At 35.9% G+C, this 14,393-nt stretch overlaps 1 protein-coding gene across 7 annotated transcripts in view; it reads left to right on the top strand.

The window, feature by feature from the left end:
• CSNK1G3 (casein kinase 1 gamma 3) overlaps positions 1 to 14,393 on the top strand; it is a 140,919-nt gene that overhangs the window by 95,424 nt on the left and 31,102 nt on the right. For all 7 annotated transcript variants that reach the window (XM_030565971.1, XM_030565969.1, XM_030565968.1 and 4 more), the window contains 5 exons: positions 1,487 to 1,572; positions 1,699 to 1,783; positions 2,818 to 2,966; positions 6,697 to 6,792; positions 8,438 to 8,533. In XM_030565971.1, the coding sequence (XP_030421831.1) occupies positions 1,487 to 1,572; positions 1,699 to 1,783; positions 2,818 to 2,966; positions 6,697 to 6,792; positions 8,438 to 8,533 (512 nt within the window). The remainder of the gene's footprint in view (positions 1 to 1,486; positions 1,573 to 1,698; positions 1,784 to 2,817; positions 2,967 to 6,696; positions 6,793 to 8,437; positions 8,534 to 14,393) is intronic.

Below are 14,393 nucleotides of genomic sequence, written 5' to 3'. Positions count from 1 at the left end.
CACTATTTAGAAACAAAGCGTCAACTGTTCTTTGAAAGAGAACTCCAAGTTAAGCAGTTCTGTCAAATTCAGTTGTAAAATATGGTACCTATTTGTCAAAATGCTGTTTCTTTTTAAGGTCAAGTCCTTTTAAAGGAATAAGCATTTTTAAAAACTGGTTCTGTTGGGAAGGGAAGCAACTGTAAAATGTAAGGACATCATAATGCAAAGTAAATTCACAGTTCCCTAACTATGTTTAAGATTTGATCTGTAAAGGCTAATTTTGTGCTATGAACTTCCTGATCTACTATAAGGAGTAGACTAGATAAGTTTGTTCAGCATTAGCTATATCTATACTCTCTTTATAAAGATAATTAATAGTAGTAATCTATTATTGCTTTAAAACGGGGTGACCAAACAACATTATACTGTTGAGACTGAGGAGTTACTTGTGTATTTATGGAACTGCTTTCAATCCAATGAATCACCTCAATTAAAAAAAAAAAACAACCTATATAATTGTATGCCTCCATCTCCAGTAGTAGAAGGCTAATATTGCTGACTTGCAGCAGTAATTTTTCTATTGGTTTTAAGATCTTTGGGTATCATATTGTATAATTGAATAATCTGAAGATCATTAAATTACCTATATTGAAGACTCTTAAATATATTGATATCTGTAATTTTAAAATGTGAATAATACTTTGTCAATAAGAAATGTGCGTTCACTTCAAAATAGTCAGATTTTCAGAAACCAAAGAGCACTTGTGAATTTTGCAAATTTGAATCACTTGAGTTCTCTTTTGGAATTTACTGTTGTTGGTTTTCTTACTTTATTCTCTTGTAAACTTAATGGAATACTGTGGCTTGAATTCCAGAACTCTAATACACTGACTAGCACTTCATTAATGTAAACAAAAATTGTAGTACTGCAAAGTAATTCTATTCACAGTTCTACTCTAAGGTCTGCTAGCTAGAGGAATAAGCTACAACTGCTTGCTTCTTCAATGGTGCTTTTCGACTGAAAAGTCAGTTTTCCATGTAAGACTTCTTTCATCCCCAATAAAACCTTCGGCTTCCTAAAAAACTCCATTAAGTGGATAGATGGGGAACAAATATTGCTTTTTCCATGTATCACGTTAATTTTCATCATTTTAAGAAGGAAATTTGTTCAATGACAGACCTAAATTGTTCTAATTTAACGTAGTTGAAAAATGTGGACTTTTTTAATGAAAGTATGATTTTAAATATCAGATCAGTTTCCTTTTATTAAAAAAATGACTTGTATGAGTAAAATGAACATACCAGTATTCTGCATTGGCATTTTCTGTTTAACTCTCTGCTCTTAATAGGATCCAGAATAGGCAAAAATGTGTACTACTTTAATATGAAATTTTACATTGTTAAACTTCTAAACATATTAAAACTTTTTCTAAATCATGTGAAAAATTAAATTATGCATTAAGCAGATGTAATGGTCTAATAACCTTTTTATTTTATGTTACAGAACAAAGTAGAAGAGATGATTTGGAAGCTTTAGGACATATGTTTATGTATTTTCTCAGAGGGAGCCTTCCGTGGCAAGGTTTAAAGGTAGTGCTTTTAATATCTTCCTCTCTCCTTTTTTAAAAAAAGTCATCTTCTCCATGGTGTTTCCTTAGTAAAGTTGTCTCCTAAAATACTTTCTGAAGTTATAAATTTATATCTTTCACATCATAGGCTGATACATTAAAAGAACGTTATCAGAAAATTGGAGACACAAAACGAGCAACACCTATCGAAGTATTGTGTGAAAACTTTCCAGGTAATGACTGTGTTACTGAAGAAGAATCTATGTTTAAAATCGTGCTGCAGTAAATCCTTTAATACTGTAGGACTGTGTGCATTACTAAGAAAAATACCTTTCAAATACATATAAAATAATATGGTAATGAATGTAACTTAAAATATAATGAAACATCGCAGAGTTTTGTCACTGGCTGTTATTGAAGCTGGCGGATTAGGAGCGAGGCCCAAAACCACTAATTGTTCAATATATTGACATATGGGGAGGAGAGAAGAGGGGAGGAAGTTTATTTCCAGTTCTAGGTAGTGAGCAGTTTGTCATGAAGCATAAAATTGTGGTCTCCCTTTCATCTGTAAGAAAGCAGATTAATATTTTTTAAAAATACTTATTGTAACACTTTTCTTACTGGTAGATGACCATTATTTTGAAGTTGACTTACTTTAAACTACTTGTAACTCATTATTTTGGGCATTATTCTGGCCTGTGAGTCCCCCCTAACAATTTCTGTGGTATTATAGTTGCATTTTCCTATACAAAAAGAGATTTTATTTCCCTGATTTCTCTGTAAAAGACTCAGGTATATGAAACCGACTTGCTACACAGAAGCACAGAAGCAGAAATTGACTAAACAAAAACTTCTCTCAAATACACAAAATAAGGGGGAGAAAAGAAAAAAAAGTTTTCTGGTATATTAACCTCTCGGGTCTAGTAATGATAGATTTTAGCATGATTTTTAAAAGTTGATTGTTTTTGGTCTATTTGGCTCCCATCCTGCAAACATCTACACATATGGCAGTTCCATTAAATTCAGTGGGATACTCATGAACATAAAGTTAATTGGTGCATAATTGTTTCAAGGGAGAAATGCATTAACTGCTGTGGAATATGAAAACTAAACTGATAAGTAAATTAACATGACATAAAATCAATCTGAATTTTATATAGAAAGCTAAAGATTTATTTGATTTGTTTTTAAGTATCAGTGATTAATGTAATTGTTTAACCATTAATAAAACAGAAATGGCAATTATGAATATTTCTCATTTGTATAGAGGAAATGGCTACATATCTGCGTTATGTAAGAAGGCTAGATTTTTTTGAAAAACCAGACTATGACTACTTAAGAAAACTCTTTACAGACTTATTTGATCGGAAGGGCTATATGTTTGATTATGAATATGACTGGATTGGGAAACAGCTGGTGAGTTCAGTTGAGCAAAGATGTTGTTGTATTTTTGTCTAACCAGTTTTTTAACTATAGTAGTTAGTCTTAATATTTATATGATTTTTCTTGAACATTATAAAATTTACTAAGATTATGAGTCAAGCTACTTTTGTGAAAGCTGCAGAATAGTTTCCATTGTAATTCCCTGTTCTTACGTATTGTGGAAATTTATGAAATATCACCTTTTGGTCTGAGATTTTTTTCGTACTGGGTCTCTTCCTAGAAGTATGGTGGTGGTTTTTTAAACATCAAATAAAATTCCTTCCTCTGTTTTATAATTGGAGGTTGTAGGAATTCTAATCATATTTTAAGTAACAGTTTGTCATTTGAAACTTTGCAAGGACAGAGTCGTCATTGGGAGTGTGTGGTTGTTTCATTTTGGGGAATTTTTCCCAATTTTTTAAGCAACTGAGAAATCACTTCTCAGCATCTGAGGTTTATAGCAGAAACTATACTAAAGCCTCATTCCCTTTGATGTCACAAAGTGCACGTCTTCCCTGTCCAGCCTGACAGGCACATGAGCTGCTGCTTTCAAGCTTTCCCTGAGGCGGGTAGCTTGAAGGAGATTCTAAGTACCTCATTAAACTACTCAATAAAAATGTCCTTTTAAAAACATTTTTTACTACTGTCAGGAACAGTAGAAAAGTTTGCATGTGACTAAATGATCAGACCCCAACGTTAGGGTCTCAGATGATCAGAAAATGGTGGGGGATAGTATCTGTAGAAAATTCTAACTTTTCACTGAAAAATTTAAAAAATTCAATTTTTGGCCAAAAAACCCCAAACTTTTTTTAAGAAAACCCAGGCAGAAAGTCAGTCAAAGATTCATGGAAAACATAGTCTAAGTTAAGCTCCAATGTTCTACAAGTTCTAAGCTTTCATTTTACAAAATTCTGTATTTGGGTTATAGAATTTTTTCTGCAATAATCTTGTAACGCTTTCTTCTCTTTTTACTTACACTAAATTTAATATCATACTCCTGTATATACATATTCTTATCTACTTACATATTTTGATAACTTATTCTCACTATCATGTTTTACTAAGATTGTCATACTCTATTATTATTATTATTATTATTAGATTAATTGTTAATCTGTCTTTTTCTAACTTTTGAGGGCTTGGCTTTGCAACCCAAATAACATTCAGTAACATTGTTTGTTTTGGGTTTTTTGTACATAACAATAATTTTGTTATGGGGCCCTGTCATGGATAAGGTTCCTGTTGTGCTAAGCAGTATAAAAACACAACTAAATGTGTTCTCTGCTTAGAAGAGCCAACAATCTAATATGAGGGACAATAGGATATATAATCTTCATCCTTGCTTACATGCAATAATGTATACAGGGATGAAACAGTGACTTCAAAGCTAACCTTGATCATGTGCGTAATTGATTCTTAAGTATAGGAAAGTATGTGTCAGTTCCCTATGAAACAACTGTGTGCTTTTTATGTGCATGATTTTATAGGATTATGGCATATACATAGTACTACAGTATGCAGCACATAAACTTATAGCAACAAATGTATTGTAGCTTTTAACAAAAGTTAATATTCTGTAGCACTCAGAAGGGAACAGTCCAAGTTTGAGAACATCTGAAATCTTTTATTTGGCACATTCTGTCTTTGATTACTTAACCATGCTTGTTTAACATTGTACAGATATAATCTTTCTATAGATTCTCTTTACTTAAAGTGAAGAGGTAGGAGCTTCCCTGTTTAGGATTTGGAAATTCTGTTAACTTCTACAAATTTGAAGTGTGTTTTAAATTCCACAATCTGTAACTATTTATACATCACCAGAATGCCTTCTCCCACACATGCTTAGATGGTGTATAGAAAGGAACACCTTCCTTGGGCATGATCAAAGTGGAGCTCCCTGCTATGCATCTTAAAATGTTTTCAGAAGCTTTCCTGAGTCCCTATGTACCTTCTGTCCTGAACAACTTTATAAAACTTGCACTACTTAACTAAGCTGGTCTTGCACATAGCCTCAGTGAATCATTCCTTAGTTACATATCTTACAAACTAAGTGAAAAAATTCCATTGTGAATAGTTGGTAAATCATTTTTAAAAAGCGAATAAGATGGTGAACTCAGATTTCCTCTGGAACAATGAAATGCACTGCTTTTCAGTAAGCATTCTTCCCAGACAAAATTGTCTCTTTCAAGCCTCAGCCATTTTAATTGTCTTTTTTTTAAAAAAAAAAAAATTAAAAACAGGAGTATAAGAAAATTTGTAAAATGGTAATATCTTTTATTTACACTGTGTTCACATTCAAAGTGACTTAATCTTTTTTTTCTTCATACGTTCAAAGATGGCAGAGATTAGTCATAGAAGATTTCAGCCTGAAATCTTGCAGGAAGCTATCAGTAACTGGAATAGGTTAAAACAGCAAGGAGTCCTTGTGGCACCTTACAGACTAACACATTTATTTGGGCATAAGCTTTTGTGGGATATAACCCACTTCATCAGGTGTGTGGAGTGGAAAATACAGTAGCAGGTATAAATATACAGCAGGTGAAAAGATGGTAGTTACCTTACCAAGTCGGAGGGTCCGTGCTAACAAGTCCAATTCAGTCGAAATGGATGTGGCCCATTCGCAGCAGTTGACAAGAAGAGGTGAATATCAACAGAGGGAAAACTATTTTTTGTAGTGACCCATCCATTCCCAGTCTTTATTCAGGCCTAATTTAATGGTGTCAAGTTTGCAAATTAATTCCGGTTCTGCAAGTTCTTGTAGTCTGTTTTCGAAGTTTTTTTGTTGAAGAATGGCGACTTTTAAGTCTATTATTGAGTGTCCAGGGAGATTGAAGTGCTCTCCTACTGGTTTTTGAATGTTACAATTCTTGATATCTGATTTGTGTCCATTTATTTTTTTGCATAGAGACTGTTTGGTTTGGCCAATGTACATGAACAATGATAGTCTATTACAAAAAGTAATTTTACCTCTATTGATATTCACTCCTTATCAACTGTTGGGAATGGGCCGTATCTACCCTAATTGAATTGGCCTCATTAGCACTGAACCCCTGCTTGGCAAGGCAGCTCCCATCTTTTCATGTGCCGTATATTTGTACCTGCTTACTATTTGTACCTGCTTACTGTATTTCCATTCCATGCTTCTGATGATGTGAGTTATATCCCACAAAAGCTTATGCCCAAATAAATTTGTTAGTCTCTAAGGTGCCACAAGGACTTCTCATTGTTTTTACTGATACAAAATAGGTTGGAATGGATACTTCATGCAACTTTCACTGTAGTGAGTCCAACACCTCTAGCTGGAGTAGTCGCAAACTTTTCAAATTAAAATGTAAGAAAACAAAAATTCAAGGAACTCATCGCAAAATGTACTTTCTGCTTTTATTTGGACCAGTTTACAGTAACTTGTCACATCCTAAGCGTACTAGTGAATGCATTACGGCATAGTCTAGTGAAGTCTTTATCATTGGGCATCATTACAGCAAGTTGCTCCTAAATTTTTGAGAAGGGACAGCATGTTACTGGTTTTCGTGAGGGAATTACCAAGTTTGAGAATTAGTGAGGGTCTGCTTCATGACTTGCTGTTGGTTTTGTATGGCCAGATCTCTGTACATTTCCATGGCAGGTTCAGAAACATGTTTTGGATTACAATTCAATAATTGTTGGTATGTAGAAAACTTAAATATTTTTTAACAATTTGCTACATAATATATTATGTTTGTAGCCTACTCCAGTGGGCTCAATTCATTCAGATCCCGCACTGTCATCAAACAGAGAAGCACATCAGCACAGAGATAAGATGCAACAATCCAAAAATCAGGTATGCTGCTCACCTAAGATTTTACTAGCATTATTTTATGTCATCGTTTTTATAAAGTTTGTTCTTTATGCCAAAACAGCTTTGCTATTGCTTGTGTTACACAATTTCAAATTGACTCCAGTTTCTGCTGTCCATTTTTCTCTGTTTGCTGAAGGTAGCCTTTATTAATGCATGAATGTTTTTGGTTTGTAAGCCTTAAATAAAGGTTATAAAGGGCTGTCGTGTTTTTAAGTTGTAATAATAAATAAATGGGAGCCTTTTGTCTTTTTTGATCAACTGCGTCCTAAGGAGCATTGCTTGTATTTTGTTCCTTAGTTTTTCTGTTTAATCTTATAGTCTCTTACTTTGCACTCAGTACAGTGACTCACCCTGTAGTGTTAAAGGGTTCATTTTCCTAAGACTGCATTTTTTCTCCCATTGTATTTATAATTTACTGCTACCTTAGTAAATTCAAAAGGCAGTAAAATTTGTGAGAATTCTAGATTTTCTGTTTCAAGTATTGTTAAGTTTTTCTTAGAGAAAATACTTAATGCATAATCATAGGCTGTAAGAACAGATGGACTGCTTAAGATTTTAATTCACTTGTTACCTAGTGGGCATACCATGTACAATTCTGAGGTGATAGTACTAGAAGGTTGTCATGAGAAAAATGTATTTTAAGTACTTTCTTACAGATCAATAACGGTTTTATGTAAAGGTTGAAATAGTATCTGTACAAAATATATAAATCATATTTTACTTTGATATACTTCACCCACCATATATATATTGTGTGTGCGTGTGTATGCATATGCACATGTGGTTTATTCTGATTTTAAAAAAAAAGTGTATATGCATGTAGCTACCCACTTTATACATACAAATGAGATTTGCATACATAATTTAGGTGGCTGGTTTCAAAGCTTTGCCCTAAAAGGTTTATGGTTTCTGTACAAAAATCAGTTATTTTAAAGTATATACTAGTGCCAAACTAGTGGAGATTTACAGTATGCTGATAACTTTGATCAGTATTGTGATTTTATACTTTAGTTTGTTTCTCAGAAAATTTCAGGCCTTTATTGATGCAAGGGTTGGAATATACAATATAGTAATTGTGCACTGCATTTTGTGTTGCATTTGTTGAATGTGTATATTTTCAGTTAATATAACATGCATGATGTTCAGTTGGAACAGATTGTATTTTAAGCATATGTAATCATGAGTTCTTGTTTTCTTCTGGAGTATCCATGATACTTTTAATTATGTTGCTGTGTTTGAGAGAAATTTTGCATATCCCAAGTGACTTTATAACCATTTTGAAATTACTTAAAATAATAAGAACAGTTTGGGGTTTTTTTGGTTTTTTAATTTGTTTATTGTTTTGCTTCTATTTCCAGATTCTTAATCTGTTTGGTACTTCATGTTTGCGTGTATACATTTTTGTTCATTTTTAGCCACTCTACAACTTTTAGCTGTAGTAAATAGCAAAGTCTAAACATGTGTCTGACTACATTCATGTGCATATATACATAGCTGGTTACATTTTGTTTTTGTGTTGTATTCCTGTGGGATTTTTATTTCACATTGTAATACAAGCATGAGATGTTTAATATGTTTTGGGTTTTTTTCCTCCTCTTCCATGCTTAATGCATTATATAATTGGCAGTCGGCAGACCACAGGGCAGCTTGGGACTCCCAGCAGGCCAACCCCCATCACTTGAGAGCTCACCTTGCAGCTGACAGACATGGTGGCTCGGTACAGGTATTTTCTGCTTCTTTGCATGACTGATTATTTCCACATTCTGCAACCTATTCCTCTGTAACTCCTGGCATGATTCTTGTTTTCAGTGGAAAAGTTTGCTTCATAGTTGTGTCCATAATTACATTCCCTTGTTCCTTTTGTTCTACAACTGCCAAATTGGAAAAGAAAAGTGCAGAAAGTTTGACTTTTTGTATGTTGAATTTCTACAAATGCCTGTTGTAGTTTAGCAGTATAGCTTTCTAAAATTTGTGTCAACTAAATCAGCTAATGTTAAGACTTAAGTTCATTTTAAAAGCAGCAAAGAATCCTGTGGCACCTTATAGACTAACAGATGTTTTGGAGCATGAGCTTTTGTGGGTGAATACCCACTTCGTTGGATGCAAGTTCGTTTTAGTTTTATATGTAGTTTAACTACTCAAGTTTATTTAATATTAGCCAGTTTTGAGAACTTGGCACAGTGCAGCCCCTCACAGTTTTTAACCAGGGTAAAAAAGGAGGAACTCATGAATATTAGTAATATTTAGTTAAGTACTTGATTTCAACTAAATATCTGTTTTAAATAGTCAATTTCTACATGTAAGTATAACAGCAGCTTTAGATATTATACTTGTCCCTACCAAACAAATGTATTTTCTCCCTTCCTCATAGAGAGGCCAATGCAAAAAAGGGAAAACTGGTTATCTGACCAGACATGGTGAATTTACATCTACACGGCACTGTGAAATTCACAAAGTAGAAAACTAAAAATGAAGAGGAGGAGGAGTTCTGATCTTTTTTCACTGTCTTAGATTTTGCTTTTAAGAACAGTAGTTTAAAATATTCGGACAGTAATGGGATTTATGCCATCCCTTTAAGATGTTAGAGGAATGTAGTTATACATAGTGACTAAAGAGCCTCCAGAAAGCTAATTTTATTGCACTTCCACTTGCAAGTGAAAAACATAATAATAATTTCTGTTTAACAAAAGTGGGTTATCACATCAAAGCTTGAACAAAGCGGTGTACTCAGGACGTTTTTGAATTCACTAATTTGTTTGCTCAGTTGTGCACAGCAGTGACAGCTATATGTTTCTTTGCCAGCCACCAAAATGCTCAAATGAAGTATGATTCCCAGTCCAGTAGCTTGAGGGGATTAATTTACTAAGGTTGGCCAATTTAGAGTTTCTGTCTAAGTGGAATGCTTACTCATTCTCTCATGTTAATTCCCCACCCAGACCCTGTTATAGTCCAAACTCTTTCTTTCTTCCTGAATGCTTAATTTCCTTTATTAGATGTTTGTAACTTTCAACCAGTTTTTGCTTTGCTTATGTATGTGGTTGCTCTAATTCTTAGAAAATTTAGGGCACAAGAATCAAGAAGATACTTGTCACATCAGATGGCTTGAATGCTGCCCCATTTATGTGCATGCACTCTATTCTTAGTACTGTATATACTCATTCATAAGCTGAATTTTTTTAGTAAAAAAGGGAAGCACCAGGGAAGGGTGTCGGCTTATGAATGGGTATAGAGAGGGAGAGGTGGGACACAGCCCCTCCCTCGAACAAAGGAAGCAAGGATAGGCAGCACAGCCAGAAGGGAAGAGGCGGGGCCAGAGTTTCTCTGCTTCTGGCCATGCTGCTCTCCCCCTAGCTGCAGCTTCGGGGCTGGCAGGCTGCAGCCATGCTGCTCAGTCCCAACCCCCCAGAGCAGGCTGTGGCCATGCTGCCCAGCCCTCTAGAGCATGCTGCGGCTGCACCACCCAATCTGGCCCACTGGAGCAAGCTGCGGCCGTGCTGCCCAGCCTGCCGGAGCAGCTCCAGCCAGGTCAGAGAGATCCTCCTCTGGCCCTCCCCAGATAAGGTGAGAAGGAATAGGATGGGGAGAGTGTGGGGGTCCCATAACAGGGATGCAGTCATGTGGGGGGTGGTCACAGGGGTTACTCCTCTGACTCCCAGCTTCTCCCCCACAAAAAAATTTCCCCACCAGTTGCTGTCCCAGTCTGTCAGGATAAGCAGCAGGCGCACCAGGACACTTTGTTTAACTCCATGCCTGCAGACGCTCAAGGTAAACAAACCATCTCGGCCCACCAGTGGCTTATCCTGATGGCCCAGAGGCCAAAGTTTTCTGACCCCTGAATTACAGGGTTGTCTTATGAATGGGTTATAAAAATTTTCCATTTTTACTTATCCATCTTGGGGGGGGGGGGGTGGCAGCTTATAAACGAACCAGTTTATGATCGCGGATATACGGTAATTCATGTCCATCAAAATCATAATAATTTAGCATTATAACAACAAGTTGTATGGAACATGTTGTGTATTTTCCTTGGAGCTGTATTCAATACACTTTTTGAGTAGTATGAGAGCTCTATCTATTTTTTATATTTTAGTTTTTTCTAAAATATCTGTTTTTGTATTTTTCTCCTCTAAGGCAAGGATCAGGAATAAAATTGCTTACTTCACCCTGTTAATTCTATACAATAAGTATTTTGCACCTTTAAAAAAAACTGAGTCTTGAATTAAATTGCAAAATTCTAAACTGATGCTTGAAAAGCTTTTGTTTGTTTAGAATAAAATTAATTGAATAAAATAAAGTGAATTTTGCAACTCATCAAAGATTTAGTTGCGCTAAACCTTATTTTTTATATATATATATAATATAGTTAAACTACATAGCTTCCTGGTAACAAGCAGTTTGAACTTCAGACCAGTGTTCTGATCACAGCAACTCTTTCATATCAATAAAATAAATTTTAAAAGGAAAGTAGTTGATTTGTCTCCTTGAACCATATTACAATGTGAAATTAGCATTGAATTTGAGTTTAAACTGGATAAAATTATGAGATTTCTTAAGTCCCTTCTGGCTACATTAAGAAATATTTCTATTTATCTTTAACATATCAGTGGAACACTTCAAATAGCTTATGAACATAAAAACAGCCATACTAGGTCAGACCAAAGGTCCATTTAGCCCAATATCCTGTCTTCCGACAGTGGCCAATGCCAGGTGCCCCAGAGGGAATGAACAGAACAGGTAATCATCAAGTGATCCATCACCTGTCGCCCATTCCAGCTTCTGACAAACAGAGGCTAGGGACACCATCCCTGTCCATCCTGGCTAATAGCCATTGGCGGACCTATCCTTCATGAACTTAACTAGTTCTGGCGCATTTGGTTTATTTAGTTTATGGCACATTCAGTACTTCATTCAAAATAATTATTTCAACAATCCCAGAATTTACTGAGAAAAATTTCAGTATTTTGCTTTTTCTAACCCAAAAAAACCATGACCACCACCACAACAGTTTTTAATTGATCTTAACATTTTGGTCCATTTAAAGCTACAGGGCAAATTCAGTATTTACCTTTAAAAAAAAAATTTTAGGAAATGGTAACAGTGTGCCCTATAAATACAGAGCAATAGCAAATTTTTATTTAATTCTTTAATAATGGAAAGCAGAAATTGCGAGAGTTCAGACCTTTTAGGTCACCCCTGGCAGCAAAGGTAAATTGCTGCAAAAAGCTTAGTTTAAAAGTGAAACTATAGTATTAAATTGTCCCATTGCTTTTAAACTTAGATATTGTATAGGACAGTAGTTCTCAGCCAGAGGTCCAGGGCCCCATAGGGAGCCTCAAGCAGGTTTCAGCAGCACCTCCAAGGAGAGCCATCATTAGACTTGCTGGGGCCTAGGGCAGAAAGCCAAAGCCTCACCACGTGGGATTAAAGCCCAGGTCCCCGAGCCCTGCCACCAGGGGCTGAAAGTGAAGCCTGAACAATGTAGCTACATGGAGGCCCTGTGGCATGGGACTCCAGGCAGTTGCCCTGCTTGCTACCCAGTAATGCTGGCCCTGACCTTTATATGCAGAAAACCAGTTATTGCAGCACAAGTGGGCCATGGAGTTTTTAGTCGCATCTTTTGGGGGGCCTCAAAAAGAAAAAAGTGGAGAACCTCTAGTATAGGAGATATCTGCACACTATTGAATTATGGATTGTTTTTGTAATGTAGTGGCAAAGGATTAGTAATGTTTGTTAGTAGCAGATACTGTGAAATAATGTAAGATGCTAATTATTTTTCTTACGGTAGAGTTTGATATTGTGAATAAGTTGTTGTCATGTATATCTTTCAGTTATAACTGAATTTTTTAAATCAAATCTGGCCAATAAATCAGGGCATTGGCCAATCTAGTACCATAACCTAGATTCCTTTGAACAATTAGCTATAGTACTTTTAAGGCCTGTCTACAGTGAAAAAAAATTGAGGAGTTAACCAAAGGTTTGGAGTTAAAATGCATTAAAGCCTTCTATGGATGCTCTCATTCAGAAGAGAATTGGCTATGCTTTGCTTCAATTTAATCCCCTGCAGGAATGAGAGTATCCATGCAGTTGTTGAATGCATTTTAACTTCACATCTTTAGTTGACTTGTCCTAACTTTCCTGAGTGTCTTGTATAACAAAGCCATAAGGTTGTATATTGTATGACAGAAGCTATAAAGAGTTCAATGAAGTTGTGCAGTATTTCTTTAAATTGGATTTATTGCTCTGTAAGGTGCTATAGGAGCAGTGGTGGGAAAAGACTTACCTTATCTGCGCTTTGTACTCTGCCAAATCACCTTATGCATTCTAGAGGACCACCTCTAAACTAGTTCACTCTTCATGACTCATTTTTATTCTTGGTACCTCTGAGATGGCAAACAAAGGTGCTAATTGTGGTGGTATATTGTTTGTGTACAAAATGTGTTTACAGAGGAGTTCTGTAAGAATTAGGACTTAACAAAGTGAATGTTGGATAAACTAATACAAGTCTGTCTGTACATAGCTGTGATTTCAGATATATGCTTTTAACTTCTATCTTGCTGCTGAAATATATTTAGGAATAGGATTGTTGATATTCAGTGCCCAACTGCTCTTGTTTCCACTTTATTGGAGATTGAATTAAGTTCATGTTAATATGATAGACATTTTATTGAAATGGTGGAAAATGCTTTGTACCATACACTGAAATAACTTAGTGTCAAATATGGTTTCTGTTTTGCCCTGCAATATTTGACAGTCCAGTATACTATAACTTTGTTACTGTTTCAGCATCTGAAAATTCTAATTTTGCTTTAACACACTTTTAAATTTACTACTTCTAAGTCCTCAAAAAAAGAACGAACCAAAGATGTTGAAATTTGAAGGAAGCTCACCTTTATTTTTTAAAAACAGTTAAGTACTGAAAAACGTTAGGTTCGTCTTCGAATGCTTGCTCATGTCGATTCCATTCTAGGTATATGCGCACCCATTTGCACAATTGTCGGAGACTTTTGCCTTAGCGGTATCCATAGCTCGGCTGTGACACCCTCTGGAGTGCTGCGCTCATGTTCCTTCTTACCTCCCACAAGTGTTCAGTGGTTTCCTTTCTTCACTTCGTGTATTAGAACTGTAAATAGTTTCGTTTACTGTAGTTAGTTAGTAATTAGTTAGTAATTTAGGGTCCTGGCAGGGACTTTGCCCCAGGCAGAGCATGCTCCAGTCTCTGGGTTTTAAGCCCTGCGCTGACTGTTAGTGACCTCCTTGGCAGCTGTTTGAAGTGCTAGGGGCAGTCATGTAAAAAGTGTTATGTCTGTAAGAGTTTTCATCCTAGGACACAGAGCATGACAACCATTGGAGAGCCCTCCTTGGAGCCATCTCAGCTGGACATGACTCCCAGCACTTCAGTCTCAGTGCGTACTGCACCCCCAGCACCAGGCGCTCCCCAGCACTGTTTCCCTTCAGCAGTGCCCAAAAAGAATTAGAAAAAGTGGGACGCAGCACTGAGCAAGAAGGACCAGGGGTATCAGGAAAGGACCCTGTTCAGGCTGCCCACCCACCCCAGAGCCACATGGGGATACATCCCCTCAGGG

Source organism: Gopherus evgoodei, chromosome 6 (assembly GCF_007399415.2).
Source record: "Gopherus evgoodei ecotype Sinaloan lineage chromosome 6, rGopEvg1_v1.p, whole genome shotgun sequence".
Lineage (NCBI taxonomy): Eukaryota > Metazoa > Chordata > Testudines > Testudinidae > Gopherus > Gopherus evgoodei.
This window is presented reverse-complemented; position numbering and strand designations above follow the sequence as displayed.